General features: G+C 40.0%; 1 protein-coding gene across 16 annotated transcripts in view; it reads left to right on the plus strand.

The window, feature by feature from the left end:
• Nucleotides 1-20615, plus strand: part of TTLL5 (tubulin tyrosine ligase like 5) — a 241367-nt gene that overhangs the window by 191222 nt on the left and 29530 nt on the right. For 13 of the 16 annotated variants that reach the window (XM_074327187.2, XM_074327189.2, XM_074327196.2 and 10 more), the window contains 2 exons: nucleotides 14319-14401; nucleotides 18375-18497. The exons of 1 other annotated variant lie outside the window; for it this stretch is intronic. In XM_074327187.2, coding sequence (XP_074183288.2) covers nucleotides 14319-14401; nucleotides 18375-18496 — 205 coding nt within the window. In that variant the 3' untranslated portion in view covers nucleotide 18497. The remainder of the gene's footprint in view (nucleotides 1-14318; nucleotides 14402-18374; nucleotides 18498-20615) is intronic. 2 more of the 16 variants (XM_074327192.2, XM_074327194.2) reach the window with 1 other exon arrangement.

Below are 20615 nucleotides of genomic sequence, written 5' to 3' on the forward strand. Positions count from 1 at the left end.
ATATTAAAAGTCTAGAAAAATGTCCAAATAATTTAGGAATTTTAAAACACTCTTTTAACTAATTTGGGTCAAAATTATATTGAAAATAAGAATTGTGCATCTCAGAGCATGGCAAGGATGCCCACTCTTGCTCTCTTTATCCAACATGGTAAAGGAAGCCCTAGCCGGACCAGTTAGGCAAAAGAAAGAAATTAAAGGCATCCAAATTAGAAAGGAAGAAGTAAAACTGTCTCTGTTTGCACAGTCATGATATTATATATAGAAAACCCTAAAGATTCCCAAAACCTGTTAGAATAACCAAATTTAGTACAGTTTCAGGACACAAACTCAATATATAAAAATCAGTTGCATTTCTATACATTAGCAACGAACTACCAGAAAGAGAAATTGAGAAAACAATCCCGTAGCATAATAATCTCAAGGTCCATCCACGTTGTCGCAAATGGCACTATTTCATCTTTTCTAACGGCAGAGTAGCATTCCATTGTGTATATATACCACATCTTCTTTATCCAGTCATCTATCGAAGGACACTTTGGTTGTTTCCATGTCTTGGCCACTGTAAATAAAGCTGCAAATAAGCCAGACAGAAAAAGTTGAGAACCATATGACTTCACTGATATGGGGGATATGAAACTGAAAACAACAAAGAAACAAGACAAACATGAAACAAAAACTCATAGACACAGACAACAGTTTAGTGGTTACCAGAGGGTAAGGGGACAGAAGGGATAGTAGAAGAGGGTAAAGGGGGTCAAATAAATATATGGTGATGGAAAGAGAACTGACTCTGGGTGGTGAGCACACAATGTGATATATAGATGATGTAATACAGAATTGTACATTTGAAACGTATGTCATTTTACTAACCATTGTCACCCCAATAATTTTTAGTTAAAAAAAAAGAAAATCCCATTTACAATTGCATCAAAAAGAATAAAATTTAACAAATAAATTTAACCAAGGAGGCACGAGATCTGTACACTAAAACTATAAGACACTGATGAAATAAATTAAAGACGATATAAATAAATGGAAGGATATTCAGTGCTCATGGATTATAAGAATTAGTATCGTTACAATGTCCATACTACCCAAAGCAATCTACAGATTCAGTGTAATTCCTATCCAACCAGCAATGGCATTTTTCCAAAAAAAAAAACAAGGTAAAACCTGTATGGAACCACAAAAGACTCCAAATAGCCAAAGCAATCTTGAGAAAGTACAACAAAGCTGGAGGCATCACACTTCCTGCTTTTAAACTATATTACAAAGCTGTAGTAATCAAAATAGTATGGTACTGGCATAAAAACAGACAAACAGATCAATGGAACAGAAGAGAGAGCCCAAAAATAAACCCATGCATATATGGCTCCATAGGTTCACATTTAATATTCTCCCTCTGCTTAATCACATAGCAGTGGTAAATAAAAGGCTTAAAGAAGAAAACCAAAAGGACAAAGGAGCCAAGAATATACAATGGGGAAAGAACAGTCTTTCAAATACGTGGTGTTGGGAAAACTGGATCCCTATCTTATACCATACACAAAAATCAACTCAAAATCGATTGAAGGCTTAAACATATGATCCTGAAACCGTAAAACTCCTAGAAGAAAACGGGCTAAACTCCTTGACATTGGTCTTGGCAATGATTTTTTGGCTTTGACACCAACAGCAAAGGCAACAAAAGCAAAAATAAACAAGTGGAACTACATCAACTTTAGTTTCTACATCAACAAAATGAAAAGGCAACCTACCAAATGGGAGAAAAGATTTACAAATCATTTATCTGATAAGGGGTTACTTTCTAAAATATATAGAGAACCCGTATAACTCAATAGCTAAAAAAAAAAAAAAAAAAAAAAAAAAAAGGTCCAATTAAAAAGGCAGGGAGCTGAAGAGACATTTTCCCAAAGACATACAAATGGCCAACAGATATACGGCAATGTGTTTAACATCACTAATCATTAGGGAATGGTGAATCAAAACCCCAAGAAGATACCCCCTCGTTACTTGTTAGAATGTCTGTTGAAAAAAGACAAGAGATAAGTATTGGTGGGGATGTGGAGAAAGGGAACCCTTATGCAATGTTGGTAGGAATGTAAATTGGTGCAGCTACTGTGAAAAATAGTATGGAGGTTCCTCAAGAAATTGAAACTAGAACTACCATATGATCTAGCAATTCACTTCTGGGTATATATCCATAGGAAATTAAAGCAGGATATTGAAGAGATGTCTGCACTCCCATTCATTACAGCGTTATTCACAATAGCCAAGATATGGGGAAAACCTACATGTCCACCAATGGATGAATAAAGATGATGTGATTTTATAAAATAGAATATTATTCAGCCGTGAGAAAGAAGGAAATCCTACCATTTGCAACACCTGGATGGACCTTGAGGGCATTGTGTATGCTAAGTGAAATAAGCCAGACAGAAAAAAACAAATACTGCCTGATACTACTTAAATGTGGAATCAGGAAAAAAAGAAAGTCAAACTCATAGAAACAGAGAATAGAAAAGTGGTTGCCAAGGGCTGGGAGTTGGGGGAAATAAGGAGAGGTTGGTAAAAGGGTACAAACTTTCAGCTATAAGATGAGTAAGGTCTGAGTATCTGAAGTAACATATGGTGGCTATAGTTGATACCACTGTATTATATCATTGAAATTTGCTAAGAGAGTAGAACTTAAATGTTTTCACCAAAGTAAATAAACAAACAAATGAGTAGGTGATGGATTTGTTAAATAACTAGATATGAGGAATCCTTTTACAATGTATACATATATCAAATTACCATGATGTACACTTGAAATACCTTAACAATTTTATATGTCAGTTATACCTCAATAAAGCTGAAGTATTTTTAAAAATGAAAAAAAAATTGTACATAACAAATTTTATATTTTAAATGTAGTTAAAGATGTACTAAAAGGTAAATTCATAACCTTAGCATTTTTGTTGTTAAGATACAGAAAGATTGAAAAGAAATCAACCAAGATACAAATAGCCAATTGGCTTCAACTGATACACTGGCTTCTGCTGATTTTCCAGAGCGTCGTCGTGTTGAAAAGAATTATGAGGACTTCTCTGAGCTTAGCAAGAAAAGAGTGCTTTGTAGATTAGTAATGTCTACCACAGACAGAAAAGATGCTAAAGTGGTGAATAGGCACACAACATATTTGTCATACTTGAACTAAGCTTTCATCTCTTGAAGTTAGAAAAGGGTCAACAAAACAAAGCTAAGAAAAACAGATCAAAGGAAATCAAGAAGAAAAGCAACATAAAGAAAAGCAAGCAAGAAAATTAGTTAAGTTCAAAACCCTATTCAGTTTGGGTAGGGGGACAGGGAGGGAAAAAATACACATAGCTCTGCCAGAAAAATAAGAGAATTAAAAAGAAAAAGGTTTTTAAAGTTGATAGGGGAGATTAAAAAATTATGAGAACACCATGCACAACTGTATGCTACTAAATTTTAAATACTGGATGAAAGGTAATATTTTTAAAAGTAAGAACTATCAAAATCGGTTCTTGAATAAAAAGCAAACCAAGTAGAGGAAGGTAGAAGTTGTAAAACTGTCCAAATTTGTGTTGAAGAAATAAGGTACACGAGTAGGCCTAGGAAGCAATTTTAAAATATCATCTCTGAAATAGCCTTTTGACCTTTTTTCTGAAATCTTTGGAAGCTTCCAAGTACCCGCAAGATAAAGTTGAGAGTCCTTACTCTTACATTAATGCCTTCTGCAATCTGTCCTCTAGCCTGTCTCCGGCCTTCCCTATACTGCACTACCCCCAGCACTGTCTGCTCCATCGTCGTTCCTACATGCGCATGTCAACCCCTCTGCACAGAATGCTCTTAGCCCTCTTGAATCTAAGTCCTGCCTTTTATTCAAGATCAGGTTTTTAATTTATCACCTTGAGGCTTTAGCAACTACCTCATTCTCAACTCAGCTGACTCTACCATCTACCTCCTTGTCTTATTTTTTCCTTTTATATGTGTTCTGCTTCCCATAAATCTTGTAGGGACAGATAACCGTGACCCTTTACCTCATATATATTAAATGTCCACTATGCTGTGCAATGCTCTGGATATTGATGATAACACCAATGGACAAGACAGACATGAGCCCTGCTTTCATGAAGTTTATTTTTGTAAAAGGCGAGATAAGTTCAGTCCCCAGCCCCTGATATCGCTCATATTCATGAGTTCTCAGGAAATGGTGGTGTTGGTGGTGATGGTGGTGGTGACATAGTATTTTGCATCAAAGTGCCTGCATCAAGGATCACTAAATAATGATTATCATTAGTCATTTATACCATGTAGAGTGTGTGTGGGAAGCAGTACAACACAATTACTAACAGGCCAAGGTTTCAAATTAGATTTGCATCCTGGTTCCTTCACTTAATTGACTTATTTAGGGATACCTCGAAGCTTCTATTTCATTATCTATAAAAGATTACCTTCATCATGGAGTTGTTCTTAAGATTGAATGAAGTAATTTATTTCCCTGACATATATTAAGTGTCCAGTGCGTGCTGGTTGGTGTAATTGTAATTTCTGCTGCTGCTGTTGTTCCCTATTAAAAGAAATCACATTTTGTTGTTAGTAAGATGATATCCATAAGTATGATTTGGCTTTAGTTAGCAAGGCTATGGAAATTCAAACACATTCTGATCTCCAGAACACTAATAACTCTAATGACTATTGAAGGCAAAGGCTTAGTTTCAAACAAAACAAAAGATTAGATTTGGACCTACTGACTTCCAGTCAAGTTGGCTCCATAAGTTCACACTTAATATTCTCCCTCTGCTTCAAACACATAGCAGTGATAGATAAAAAGCTTAAAGAAGAAAACCAAAAGCACATAGCTGAGTTCAAAACAAGGGATATGTCTCCCTGGCCCCAAGATACACAAAAATAAATGAGAATCAATGAACGAGGCTGCATCAACAAGCTTTTTGAACTCTGCTTTGGAAGCAGGCAGTGGCAGCGTGGAGCTCAGCTCCTGTGGCACATTGGGGCCTGCAAGTGCCCTGTCCAAGAGGAGAGACTAAAGTTAGGCTCATTAATTGGAAATAAAACAGTGATTTTTCACCTGGGGATGATGTTGACACTGTCTGGAGTCATTTTTGGTTGTTATAACTGGGCGGCAGGGGGTGTTGCTACTGGCACCTGATGAGTAGAGTCTTGGGATGCTGCTAAACATACTGCAAAGAACAGGATCGTTCCCCTCAACAAAGAATTATCCAGTCCAAAGTGTCAACAGTACCAAGATCAAGAAATCCTGAGCTGAAGAATTGAAGAACTCAGTGGGCTCCCCTAATGGGAGACTGAGAAAACTGGCACGGGCCCTCTTTATATGAGATAATGGGCCTACAGGGTCAGGAAGATAATAAATATACCCTTGCAAAGTCATGTCTTAGAACTCATCTGGATTTCTTAATATCACTGAGGCAAGAGCACCAAAATAACACTATAAAGTCTGATTCTGGACTGGGGGAAGGGGGACTGGGTGGAGGCAACTATAAAAATCTTCAGACAGGGAGGGGCGAGCAAGTAGAGAGACAAGGGGGGAAATGATTTCTGTTCAAAATGAGCCTGCAAACCAAAATTCCAAAACACATGACTAAATCTAATGCTAAGAAAGGTTGCCAACAGAATCAACAACTAGAACATGAATTCCTTACAGATGAAATTAGCATTTTTTGAATGGTCAGACATGTTGAATTATGTATCTACAGAATAGGAGTGTCTTGCGGAACATGACATGTGACTCTAATAGGACTATCAGTAGAGAGACCTGAGGGATAGGTGGGCAAGCAATACTTAAAAAAAAATAACTGATAATTTTCTGAAATCGAAGAAAGACATGAGTCCTTAGGGAATTCATTCCATGTACCAAAATAAATGCACCTTTAGACACATCATAGTGAAACTGCAGAACATTAAGCATAAAGGGAAGTCTCACATACTACCTGAGAGAAAATTCATTTTACAAAGGTACACAGAATACCAGGATTCTTCTCTCTAGCAATAATAGGTAGCCGAAGACAAGAGCTAATGGCTTCAAAGCTCTAAAATAAAGGAACTTTCAGCCTAGAATTTTATACATAGCTAAACTGTCGTTCAAGAGAAAAGGCAAAATGAAAACAATTTGAGATACTTAAAGTCTGAGTGTAACACCCATGACCTTCACTGAAAGAACTAGCAAAGGCTGTGTAGGATAAAAGTGAACACAGAAGTGTTGGATGACAAGAGGTACAAAAGTTTTATAAAATGTCAATCAGTGTTATTGACTATACAAATAATTGTTGGTCTTTAAAAAGATAAAACACGTTTAAGGCAGCACAGACAAGATTCAGGCACAAGAGTATTCAGTGGATAGTGAATGTATTACCAGTCTGTGTCAAGTTTAAGGCAAGACAGAAATAAGGAATGGCTTCACACTTTCTTACACAAAAAGAGCTAAATAATTGATATAGTCTGTAGCTTTCAAACCAAGAAAGGGAGAGAGAAGAGAATGTAGCAACTTGATGAATCCAGTAGAAAGCAGGAAGGGGGAGGCGGGGTGGAGCTAAGGAAAAGGATGGTAGATGGAAAATAAAAACTAAGGTGAAAATAAATCCAAATATATGAGTAATCACAATAAATGTTAACAGATTATACTCTTCTGTTAAAAGATAGATTATCAAATTATATTTTTAAAAAATGTTTCTTATAGGTTGCTTAAAAGAGATAAATCTGTGTAATTTTACTAACAATTGTCACCCCAATAAATTTAAAAAAAAACAGCGAATGAAACCAAAAAAAAAAACCATATGAAGTTTATTCATATATTTATTATTTCTGTTAATCCTTGAGCATTAAAAATGAAACTATTTAAAAATAAAAAAGAAAAAGGTAAGTCATGTAATACTAATTTGAAAGAAAGCTAATATAGCAATAGGTAAAACAGAATTAAGCAAAAGCATTAATAAGGATAAAGAAAAGCATCTTGTATGTACTTAACATTATAAATTCAAAATATATAAATCAAAAGCTGACAAAATTATAAGGAGAAATTGGCAAAGCAGCAATCATAGTGGGTGATTTATTAGGTTGGTGCAAAGTAATTGTGGTTTAAAAGGTTAATAATTGCATATTTCACTTAACATAATGTTCTCTAGGTCCATCCATATTGTTGCAAATGGTAAGATTTCATTCTTCTTTATGGCTGCGTAATACTCCATTGTATAACTGTAAACCTGAACCTGAACAATAATGAATGTCAACTATAATTGTGTGTGTGTGTGTGTGTGTGTGTGTGTGTGTGTGTGTGTGTGTGTGTAGAGTTACAAGAAGTGGAATACAGCATTAGGAATAGGGACAGTGGAAATGTAATGTGATGTCAGAAGGGTAGTATATGTGGGAGGGGGGTTATCACTGTGTGAGGGATATAAATGATAAATGTTTAACTGTTACATTGTTTTGTACACCTGAAACTAATAAAAGTTAAAAAGAAGTAAAACAATTGCAAAAACCGCAATTACTTTTGCACCAACCTAATAGTTAAATGTACTTCTATCAGTATAAGTAATTCCAGCAAAATTTTCTGAGGATTTTGAATATTTGAAATGCAGAATTAATAGTGTGCTTTAAGTGGATTTTACATTTTCTGCAACATGGATGGATCTTGAGATTGTCATGCTAAGTGAAATAAGTCAGAAAAAGTCAAGTATCATGATTTCACTCATGTGGGATACAAAACTGAAAGCAACAAACAAACAAAAACTCCTAGACACAAACAACAATTTAGTGGTTACCAGAGGATAAAGGGAGAGCTATAGAAAAAGGGAGCTAAGTATACGGTGACAGAAGGAGATTTTACTTTGGGTGGTGAACACACAATGCTAATATACAGATGATGTATTATAGAAGTGTATACTTGAAACCTATATAATTTTATTAACCAATGTCACCCCAATAAATTTAATTTAAAAAATAATCTTAAAAAAAAGTAAGTGGCTTTTAATGTTTTTGACCAACACTTATGATTGAAAAACTACATTTTATATGCAACCCAGTAAAAATATCTATATATGTATATGAAATAAAAATTTTACCAAATACTATTCCCTGTTCTTTTGAAAATGCTGATTATGTCCTCTAAATTTTACAGTGCCCTTATGAGTCGTAATTCACAGTCTGAACAACATTAATAGCTATGCATAGACTCCCGGGCCCAAAAGAGAGAGTACACATTCTTTTCAAGTATACATGGAACATTTACAAAACTTCCACTCATTGTCACAAATGAAGGCTCCACACAAGCAAAAAATCAGTATCAATTCACACTCTAACTACAGTAAATACACTTAAATTAGAAATAATTTAGAAAAGCAGTTTTTTTAAAAGGCTTTGTGTTTGGAAATTAAAAAAAAATAGAGTACATAATACTCATGTATTAAGAGGTAGTCGTAATGAAAATCATAAAACATTGAGACCTGAAAGGCTGTAAAAGTCCTGCAAATTTGTGGGATAGCCAAAACTGCACTCAAAAGTAAATTTGTAACTTTAAATATGTTTATTAAAAAGACAAGAGGTATTGAAAATAAAATGAGTTAATGATTTAACTTGAAAAGCTATAAAAAGAACAACCATAAATTAATCAAAATAATACAAAAATAAAGAAATCATCTAGAACAGCCTGGTACGTGGGGAAACATGAGAGAAGAGTGCCTCATCCAGGGTTTGGCACGTGATAGGTAGTCATTAAAAACTTGGTGAAAGCATGAATAAAATTGACAACACAATAGAGAGCACCACCTCTGGAAAGGTTAATAAATTAAAAAAGAGAAAAGGCCGCATAAATAATTTTAGGAATAAAAAGGAATGTAATGACAAATATAGTGGATTAAATAACGTGTTGCCAGCATATTTATAAAAAGGAGTCCTATGGACCACTACTCCGCAAAAGTTGGCTTCACTAAGTGTTCCTTGAATTGGTTTTGGAACCAGACCCAAGTTAATGATGTTCTAATTGTTGCTTGCTAAGGATTAGCATATTAGGTTCTGGTTGTGAAATGCATATGTAATTCCTGGACTGATAAAAGGAAAAGGCACACATACATTATGTTAAGGAAAGTTGTAAGATACTTAATCTGTGAGTAAATGTTTGCTTAGAAGAGTCCATGTTCTTTCTTTTGGAATGCAGTTCTTTAACCGAACTTGCATCTCGGGATTTCTTCTCTCCTTTGGGAATTGAAAGAGGTTGGTTGTCACCTGTATTTTATAAAAATGATCTAGTTTGGGGGTGTTTCTTTTCAGGACCTTCACAAATGCCACTGTGTGTGTTTGCCGCAGCCCTGGCGAGGTCAGCATTTCAGCTCTACTCTTCCTGTAAAACCTTGAGTATTTTCTTTCTGTGGGTCCTTCCTTCTACAGAAAGGTCATCCCTGATGTGATGGCATGAATCCAAGATAAACTTTTACCCGAACCATTGAAATAGAAAACTAGTACCTCTGTGTTAGAGATGTGGAAAGCCTTGAAAAGAATCTGAAGAGAAACAATATAGCAGCAAACCACAGTCAACCTTGTGAAGTAATGAACAAAACAGATCTTAAAGAAAGGATATCACTTTCAGAAAAGTTTCCATTGATCAAAATAATGGAGGGGGAGGGGGAAACAGAGGAAACCACAAATAAAAGAGCTAAAAGGTCCACAAAAAAGCACATCAGAAACCTTACCAGCAAAATGTATAGTGGAGATTTTGCTCATTATAACTCTTATAGACTGGTGATGATACGTTCTGTGGGCCGGCTGTATGGTGTGTGGTCTTGATGCCAGTAGAATTCCTAGCCAGCCGTTTGATCCGCTTGTATTCCCTAAGTAGAGACCTGCGCTAGAAGAAATCTTTCAAAATGATAAATATAGGAGATGATTTGTTTGCAATGCGTTATTGAACAGCTTCTTTGAAAGGCCCAGAAGAGCTGTTTCTGCTTACTCAGAATAGGAATGGTGCCCGTGGCAGACTCTTGCTTGGACTTCAGGAAAACAGAAGGGGCAAGAGGAGTAGACAGGAGTAGAGCGAGCGAATTGAATTCTGGGTTAGGAAGGGTACATTTAATATTTAAGAAAACTAGCTAGGAACATGTCTGAAGGAAGGATACTGCCTTAGTTGAAAAGAGCATGTCACTCACTGTTAAAGGCATTCTTCTAATTCTTTGTTGCTACTATTCATGACCACATTTCTCATCTCAGTTTTTAAGCGGCTCAGTTCATCGGGAAGCCTGCCCTTCAGCAGGTAGTTCAGGCCCTTCTCTGCAGATGAACTAAAACCCTTTACCACAGCTGATTATTTTAGTGAGCCTCTAGCTGTCAGCCTTTGACCATCCATCCAACACCTCTCCATCTCCTAAACCTTGTACCATTTCCAAGAAGAGCAATTAAGGAATGCGAGTGGGGCCGGATGGCCACATCTCGCGCTCCCAGGTAGGGTCTGGACTCTAACTTTTGTGTAATAGAAAGTTACCAGCACCTGTCTTGTCCCGTCTTTTCAGTGTTGCTCACCACAGAACTCTTGATACTTTTGTAACTTCAGTTTTTCTAACTTCACCCTTAGCCGTGTTTTGTATGTACTGTAATCAGAAAGCAGCAGGGAGTGGACTGCACATTTAACTTTTGCATTCAGGTATTTAGAGAGAAGGAGAAAGTGCAGCTTCAATAAAGTGGCTGATTCCATTTGCTGTTCCACTCAGGATAAGAAAGGAGATGTTTTGTTCCTCCAGTCAGTCTCATTTCCCGTGAGCCTCTCCGCCAGGAGGAGCAGCCCCCTCTAGTAGGTTTTATTTTCTTGCTCAGAGACACAGTTTATGCAACATGGCCGCCTGCTATAAGCCAACTGCTTTATTTGGTGTACAGTTGAAGAAACCATGATTCATTCTGATGCTGGCAGAAAAAAACGTGTGTTAGATTTATTAAGAGAGAGTCTGTCAATCTCAAATGAGAACTTTCTTCCAAAAGGATTTTAAGAGTAATTGTGACTATGAGGTTTCTGCCTTGTAGGCTGCCAGTTAATTACCTTTTGACTTAAATAACAAATTGTTGTTAATGTACAGGTTCTGAATGTCTTGTGGTCATTTTTCTAGTTTTGCACTAGTATCTCATACTGAGTTAGAGTCCATACCTCTTCCGAGTTAACATTTCTGTGTGTAGATAAACTTATAGTGAATGCAAAGATTGTCGGTATTCCTAAGTAAAAATAACGACACTAATAATTATGTTTATTTAGCCCTTAATATAATACCAGACACTGCGCTAAGATGTTCTTTTCATCCACCCTCTGATTTTCTCCTCAAAACCCTATGAGGTAAGTCCTTTTATCCTGATGTGAAAACACAGGAACTGACTTAGAGACAACCAAGGGAAAACATACATACCTTCTTATATATTCCCTAAAACACAGGTATTCCCAGGAAATCAGCAAAGAACCACTGCAGGAGCAGATCAGCAAGTACAAATGAACTTACAGGCTGCAGACAAGCTGTATTTCCAGAGTTCTCATTTAGGACTGGCTTGTGCAGAATTGCCGTGTATTTTCCTAAGGAAATGATGTTATCACAACAAAAGCATATTTACCCATAATGTGCCTAGAGTAGTAATAACACCAACCCAAACCATTTTGTGTACCAATGTTTTCATGGAAAAATTCACTCAGAGTTTCCCCTTGGATGACTATGGATACATTTCTCCACCACCGGGGAAGTGGGGACCCTATGCTGGAAACAGTTAGAATTCATTAGAAATGTTCAAAGTCGGATTCAGTGGTGGCTCCCAAGGCCTGTGATGGGTGTTGACATAGGGAGGAGGATGGAGAAGTGAGTGGAACTAGGTAGAGAAGGGGACATAGGGTCAGGAGATCTTGGGTGAGAAACTGGAGAAAGCGTGTGAGAGTGAAGGGTAGGGTGGGTGCTCCAGAGAGGAGAGGGAGAAGGTTAGAGAGTTTGGGGACCCAGAACTCGCTAGGTCTAAACCCCTCAGATAGTTCCTTGTTCATGACCTTTGTTTCTTCGGCTCATTCCACAATTTTGCCTGCCCTCTTTCCTTTCTACTGCTGACACTCAGGGCTTCTCTTGACACTCAGGTCAGCCCCAGGGCTTTTCCTGACTTAGCTGCTCCTAACCCAGGCGAATGGCCCTAAGGGTTTTTAACTTCTATAAAAGAAAGAGCCCATCCTTGGCCCTCTAGGACTTTTCCTTTTTCTCTTGGACCTGGAATAGCAAACATCAGCCTACAGATACTTTGGGTGCTTTGGGGGTCTGGGGGGGTGATTCCCTAAGGAGCTGAAATAAAATGCATAAGTATTCCAAGTAATGGGTGAGGCTTGTAGGAAAGGGGAAAAGCCCTTTGCTCCTTTTGCTCCTCTGCCTCTATGGCATCTTCAAAATGAAAGTGGACGGAGGGGCATTGGCACCAAACTGCAGCTTGGCGGGGTTGGAGGTGGGGAGGTGTGCAAGACAGTATGATCCTTACATCACTCCTGGGCGGTGTTCTCAAGGCGCTTGTCTCCATCACTGGTGTGGGGACCCCCTGGGTTCCTGAGCCTCTGCCTGACTCTCCAAGTGGTCCTCATGCCATCTTTCTCTTTACCCGCTATCCAGGGTTTTCCTGACTTCTCTGGTGATATGAATAACCTGGGCACTATAAAAAGTCTACATTCTCAGGCCCTCTCCCAGACCCACTCAATCCAAATCTCCAGCCAAAGGACCTGGAAAGGTGTATGATTAACAAGTTATCAAACACTGCTTGGCTACCCCCTTACCTTGCTGGTCTTTAAAGGTTCCTAGCATATTCTAAACCCCTTTCTGCCTCAGGATCATTGTATATGCTGTTTCTTCTCCGTGAAAAGCTCTTCCTGTTCCCTACTCTTAGCTAATGCCTATTTCTCATAACTTCATGACAGCTGCAAGCAGATTTCCATATAAGACCATCCTCACCATCTAAATCAGGTTCCCCTGTTTCATTCTTTCAGAACACCTTCTACTTTTTCTCTTTAGCATTTACCGCACAGTATGTATCTTATGTGTTTGTTTAACGTCTGCCTCAGTATACTGAGCACAGGGAATACTCAATATTTTGTTGCATGAAGGAATGAATAAATGGAAAAATAGTGCTGGGAGCGGGAGGGGTACTAAGGTTGGATTGGATGCTGCTCAACACACAAAGCTCTGAGCCTCCCAGGCAAACGTTTCACACGTCAACTCAAATCAAGGCAGATAGACCCAATGAGGAAGTGTGCTTCTGGGGGCAATGGGTCAGATTATTTCAAAGAATAGTTATTAAATACCCAATGTGTGCAAAATGCAATATCAGGAGCTCTGGACACAACTGTGAATAAGACTAATACACTCTCTTTCTTTTTGGAGCTTGCATTCTAGCAAGGATGACAGGTGTGATGCAACCAGTTATACGGTTTCATAATTATAATGTTGATAAATGCAATGAGAAGATGACACGGGTGTAAGAGCCTGTAATGGAGACTGGCATGGTCTGTGGGGCATCAAGCTAGTCACAGAATTTCTAAGGTGTGGCTGGGGAACCTGTGCTCAAAGAATCCAGTATACTCTATCCTGTCTCTTGTCAGAGTCGGCATGAGAGGTCCCGCTGTGGAATGGTTTCTGAACCTCAGCACCACGGACCTCTTGGGCTGGGGAATTCTTTGTTTGGGGGCACTTCTCCTAGTGCACTCTAGGAGATATTTAGTACCGTTCCTGGCCTCTCCCCGCTAGATGCCTATAGACCCCACAGTTGTGACAGCCACAAATATCTCAACATTGCCAAATGTCCTTTGTGGAGGGGTGCAGTGGAAAGTGGAGAGGCAAAACCTGTCTCTCCTCCCTCCCCCAGTTGAGAACCACTGCTCTACATGAAACTTGGTTTTTAAAAAATGTCTCTCTTACATTTTATCCAAGTCAATAGCAGGAACTTAATTTATTCATTCAATAAACAAGCGCTATTGAGTGCTTATTAGGGGCAGGCACTGGTCCTGAAGCCCTGGAGAGAGAGCAGTGAGCAAAGCCTGTGCTTTCCTGAAGCTACATACCACTGGGGAGAGATGGACAATATGCTTTAAAATGTGTCACATTTCCGAAGAAGGGGATAATAGGTTGGCCATACAAGTCCTCTCTAATAAGATGATATTTGAACAAAGTCTTGACATAAACAAGGGAATGAGCCACAGGACAGGAAAGACCAAGAGCAAGAAGCAGAGCCATCGGAGGTCCTGGACTTGACACCTGGCCTTTCTGTTTGCACATCTAACCAAGCTCCTTGTATTTCAGAGGGTCCTCCACGGGAGGGCAGCTGAACGGACTCCAGAGCGGCCTTAACTCGGCAGCATTTGTGCCCATCATCAGCTCCTCAGGTTAGTGGGCACTGCTGCTTTCCGGAGGGCGGGACAGCAGGGAGGGTGCTGGGCTTGGCGCATTCTCTCTCCTGCCTCTGGAGAGAGCTCCGCTTCAGAGGAGGGAGCAGCCAGGCTTTTGATGATGCAGTGGCACATGGGTGTTTTTGTTGCATTCGTCTTTAAAATCACATTGACGGTTTAGGATTGAACGGTTTTCTGTATAGTTTGGGATAGATGAAACTCTCAGTCTGGTAGAATCCTGTCAGATTGGCAAGGTTTAGTAAAAAATGCCTGTATTTGACTGTATACGAGTATGTAGTGTTCCCACATGCAGTATCTCTCCCTGATCTTCACAACCGTCCTGTGAGCTGGATCTCCTTGTCCCCGCCCACACGAGGGTACTGAGGCTCAGAAAGTCCCGGGGCCTGTGGGAGATGATACATGGTGCAGAGCTCTGGTCTTTGATCTGAGTCCCGTCATGCTAATATCATGGTCTATTGCCAGGTAGTTACAGGGCCTAATACATCTCAATGTAGGAACTTACGTATAAGTCAATAAGTCAGGCACTGTTGGTCCAGGGAGAGTTTTCTTTGAGTAATAATTCATAAAATTACACTAATTAGTAATCAGAAAACTGAAAGAAAATCACTTGGATTCAATTCAACAAGTATTTAGTATTGGTCACCTGCTGTGGTGAAAGCGGCATGCTGGGAGCTGAGGTACATGCAGGATGAACAAGAGAGTCCCTGGGCCAGAGGTGGTGAGCAGGTGGGGAAAGACCGGGTGCTGGGGACACGGAAGAAGCACACAGGACCCTGGTGAGCGTTTGCGACGCTTTGGGCACAGTTCTGGTGCTGAATTCTGTGCCTGGAATAAGTCATTTGTTCACAAAACAGGCACGTCGTGCAGGAACGCTTCCTCATTTTACCACAGAAGAAAGAAAGGCACAGACAGGTTATGAAACGTGGCTAAGACCTCGCAGCCGGTAAATGAAGGGGCCGTTATTTGGACCAAAGCAACCCAGTGCAGGCTCTTTAGGGGTTGGGAGGGCTTCCTAGAGGAAGAGACATCTAAAGCTGAGGTGTGAATATGAACAAGTCATCCAGGAGAGGGGAGGCATGGAATGGAAGGAGTCCTGGGAAGAGGGAACAATCTGTGCAAAGGCTGGGGAGGTGAAAACGTGCTGTGTTCTGGAAGCCCTCATGTGTCGGTGTGGCTGGGCACGAGGGCGTGAGCAGGGAGTGACAAGAGAACAGGCAGGTAGCAGGACCAGTGCATGAGCTGTGTCGGGAGCTTGGTCCTGCGAGCAGGAGGGAGCCATCAGGGCGTGTGTGCAGGAGGAGCACGTGGGTGGGTTGACGTAATACCTTAAAACGATGGCAAGATCTCTGAGAAGCCTGGTTTCTTTGCCTTTGTCATGGGGATAATTACATATATCTCATGGGCTTACTGTGAAGATTAAATGAAGCAATATATAGAGAAAGTTCTGTAACTATGCCCAGGTCAGGTAATAATACGATGAGAGTATAAAGATTTGTTCTGCACTTAAAATCTTAGAACCTGAATTCAAGAAATATTTGATGGGTATCTGCTTGCTCCCCTCCCCCGTCTCCCCCACCCCCAAAAAGAATCGCTAGAACATGATAGTTATTTTTAAGGAAATGAAATTTCTACCTGGAACTTGTATGGACTGAGAAATGGGTGGATAAGAGAATCATGGTCTGGTTGGAAGGTTTCTGTTTAGATAAAGCTGTTAGGGCCCCTTTGGCTCTTCAGATTTGCTGAAGCTGGAGAGGTTACAAAGCCTAGAAGATCCCGGAAAATGGCCTATTTCATTTGCATGTCTAATTGATAAATGTAAGTACTGAATTGAATTCTTTGCATCCACTCTGGCTGAGGAGGTTGGAAATTTGAGGGGCCAGGTGGATCATACTTTCAGCATCTTGATCATGAGTTAATATTTACTGACAGTTGAAATTACTTAGAAGATTTTGTAGCAGTTGTACTGAATTTGGTATCAGCATAAAACGACAGAGCAAAGAAAAGAAAAGTTGTACTTCCCCTGGATTCTAATGCCTGCCTTTCTCCTAGCTTCTACTTAAGATGAGCGCGTTATTCTTGTCACCTTGTTTAGGTGGCCTGCTTTTCGTCACCAAATGACTCTTGGCCTTTCGAGTCCCTTGAATTTGTTTCTGTTCTGTGACTTTCCTGGGGTTCCTGTTCCTTAGAGAAACACTGATGTAACAGATAGAAGAGGTCCAGGCATTTTCCATACTTGCCAATAAATATTATACCTTAGCAGTAGAATAGCAGCAACTAACCCTGTCAGAGTCATTTATACTGCTAGTAAATAACTACCTGGCACTTCAGTGTTTCAGCTACAAATCGTGTGTTTTTCTCTAGCCTGCATAGACTTAAAGGAGTTATTCTGAGGGTTCAGAAGGGTGTCCTATAAAAGGGAGGTTAGGTTGTTATTAAAAACATTTTTCTTTAAACCCACAAGAAGGGAGAACGACCCCCATCTTAAGTCAAAAAGTTTACACATCTCTCTCAGAGTTGAGAAGTCTGTGCCTATACAGGAGTTGTTAAACTGACTGTGAAATTTAGCCCCTGTCTGGTCCAGATAACTCAGTTGATTAAACATGGTATTACTAGGTCCATGAATATAACAAAGGTCTGTTTCCTGGTCCCTGGACACTTCCCCAAGTCTGGCCAACCAGGCCATAAAGCTGTGTGGCTGCTCTCAGGCAGGCTGAATGAGATGGTAGTTCACCTCAGCACTGTTGGAAAAAAACTCAGTCCTTTTGCGCCGATGGTCGTGTGATGACATTATTTTTATTATGAACATTAAATGAGGTAGGGAATGTGAAAGCTCCTAGCAGAGTGCCTGAAATGCTCCATGAATGGTACTTTTCCTTGACCATCAGGCTATATATTCTGAATTTGCCATGGAAGGGGAGGTGTAGAGTCAGCAGATTCGGAAATTTGAGAAGGAAGCTGGAGGGCCGTTGGTTCGAAGCCAAAGCCAGTGGCCTTCCTTCTGTAGAACCAAGGCGTTCTTAAGTTGTGAAGTGGTGATGGTGGAACTAAAATAGCAGAGAGCAACAGATTAGATAACTGACATTTCTCTCGTGCTGACTTCATAGTGTAATCTACCGTTGTTATTGTGGGGTCTGAAGTCACACCAGCTGCCCTCATCGTTGCCCCTCATTTTCTGCCTAAGCCTCTCCTGTCTTGGAGCCCAAACTCTACCCACCAACACCCCCACGCATACCCCCCTCCTTTTCTTTTTTTTTTTTTCTTAGCTCTAGTCTGTAGTTGGTGGAAGAGACCTTACCACCTTTTTAAAACCAATGATGGGTTTCATTTACAAGAAGCGAGAAGCAATGTCCTCGTTAAATGTTTGTTATTTCGGGCCCTGCTGTGAAATGCACTGGAGCTTTGTGCGTTTCGCATGGGGATGTGACAGCAGCACATCAGTGTGAGACAACAAGAGAAAGGAACTTCTTTTAATATAAAGGAAGCGCAGTGGAGCTTAAACCCTAAGGATCCTAGCAATCACTCTGACTTCCAAGTGAAATTATTTGCCTGGCAGCTCTTCGCAGAATGACCTGTTTTCGCCATCAGAGTCCTGTTTTTTTCACCATGCATTCTGTAGTTGTTGGCTATCCTGGGCGGCTCTCTGGAGTGTAATAGATTACAAATAAAAATAAAGTTCTTGAGATGCTCGCCCTAGTGTCTTGTACCTTTTATTGCTCCCTGAAAGGTCTTCTCCGAGAGCCAGGACGAGAATCTGGGTTGCTTCCCCACTCTCACGCTGTTAGCAAGCAGAGGGAGAGCACTGATTTGGTGTTTGTCAGGAAGTGAGGCGGCCCCATCTGAGAGAACAATGATGCCCCTAAAACTGAGTTTTAGATTTGACCTCTTGTCCTTTCAGCCAAGATCAAACAAAGTGTTAAGTAGGGATTTTTTTTTTTTTTACATTTTTCAGGATCTTTGGAAGCTCCCCAAGTTATTTTCGCCAGATCCAAACCCTTGCCCACACTATCTGGAGCCCCTGCTACAGTTATAGGACAGAGAAAATCAAAGTGGGTGAAGTCAGGGCCAATTTAAGGTAACAGTAAAAAATAAGACCATATTTTTTTTTTATTATAACTTGCTGACTTTATGCCACAGCAAGAGATTCAGTAGCTCTCAAGAGAAGTGATAGTTTTTCAAAATTACAAGGAAATTGGGATTTTATAAAACCCAAGCTCAAATGGACTCGCAGTTCCAGCTCTCTTGCTTCTGTGATATCTTACCAGCAGGTGGCGTTGTGGCAGTAATAAATTTCCTTAACTATTGCAGAGGCTTTTGTTTACTATGACGACATCAAGACCAATCAAAGACAGACACTAAAGCCCTCATTGAGTTATCACAGGTAAAGTGTAACAGAATAAACTGGAACACATAATATTTGAAGGTCAAATTGCAGTAACTTCTAAAGAGAATGAATATTTATTAGTAAAGACGGCTTTTAGACTAGAGTTGGATAGTTTGTAAACTGCACTTTCAGATAATGGGACACAGAGAAGGAACAAATTTTTTGTTGTTGTTGTTGAGGTTGATTAATTATGCTTTTTTGTTATTGTTATTTTAACATAAACATATGCCATAATTGGCAGCAAAACAAACTATAAACCCCATACTACCGCCCACCCACAAAAGCTTCTACATTGAAAGATTGGCCTGACTTGATCTTGTGAGGCTCTATCCACACTTCACTGGCGCTGCCCTCAGTATTTTGTTCCCAGCTGTGGCCTTCAAAACTTTCCAGAAAATTCTGACACTGCAAGGTTTTGATGACTCCTTTCCTCTTTGCTCTACCCTACACACTAAAGCATTAATGGCACACCTGCTATGAGCTTAATACTCTTCTTACCTCTAGGGGAATATTTATAAACTTATTTGAGAAGCATTATTCATCAAAATACCCCAGGAGAGCAAAGGAGGGAGGAAAATTATTTACCCACCACAGGATTCATTTACATTGGATCAGAAAGCTTCAAATATCTTTACCCAGCCCATCTAAACTCTTTCCAAAAATGAATAAGAAGAGAGAAGGGAACACCAAAGCCATGGCGTGGTCATCTACCAAAATGTAGAGAAACTAAGAACAACCAGAGTTCTATTGGTAATACTTAGCCAAGGGCCCTTTAATTCTAATACTAAGCAGCTTATTCAATGATGAACAACTAGTAAAATATAGAAAACTAAAGTAAGAAGGTCAATATTTCCTTCAGGAGACTGGCAGCCAGAAGAATGAATGTGACATCAAGCTCCAAACCAAACTGATAGCCTGCCAAGAAGTACTAATGTCCATTCGTTTCCAAGACTGTGAGACTTGGACCTGCCACAGTTGTAATATCACTTTCCTTGAACCTATTTCATTAGTATCCCTTACAGTCCACCCGGAACATTACGTGGCAAAATGGGATCATCAGCAGAGAAGCCTTGGGAAAGAGCCCATCTCTCAACACTTAAATCTCTGTTGCAAACACAGCCCCACTGCGCCTGAGCCGTATATAAGCTAGCGACGGGTGATGCTGGACTTTGTAATTAGCTGAGGGAGTGAGACCACATGCCAAGTGCATATGTACTCAGAAGACAGTGGGTCAGAGGGCCTCAGAAGTCCAGCCTCCACGGCACAGCAGAACTGCTGGGAGGCTCCAGAGGCAGGCCCACCAGCCTGGCAGATGGCAGTAGCTGCCTCACCTTGAGCAGGGGAATTAGGTCGTTTACAAAGTGAGAAGGCAGAGCCCCAGAGTCCAGCACGTGGGTGCATGCTTTCTTCCTGCTTGGGCAGAGATCCCTTCAACCACCGTTACAAACGAATGTCATCACCAGCTGAAACAAGTCCTAACCCTCTTCATCTATGGGTTTTGGGAGGCAGTCAGTTAGATTAGAGGATTCGAAGTGTGTTTGCATAGCATGTTAAGTAAGACTGAGGAAACATTAGTTGTCCTTATCAAAGAATGGAGGGAGCTGTGCTGAAGGATACTGGGGACTAAAGCCTGTCTGAGACCCCTAATGAGCTGCCCCTGGCAAGCGTCACATTTAAATACATACTTTATTCTACGTCCTCTTAGATTCTACACTGTCTATTTGTCATCTGTTCATCACAGGGCCAATTATATTTTCTTGATGCTTTGGCATTTGGGAGCCTTACAGACCAGGGAGAGACTGCCCTCCC

Source organism: Rhinolophus sinicus, chromosome 3 (genome assembly GCF_057876585.1).
Source record: "Rhinolophus sinicus isolate RSI-liver-muscle chromosome 3, RSI-T2T, whole genome shotgun sequence".
In the NCBI taxonomy this organism is placed as follows: Eukaryota; Metazoa; Chordata; class Mammalia; order Chiroptera; family Rhinolophidae; genus Rhinolophus; species Rhinolophus sinicus.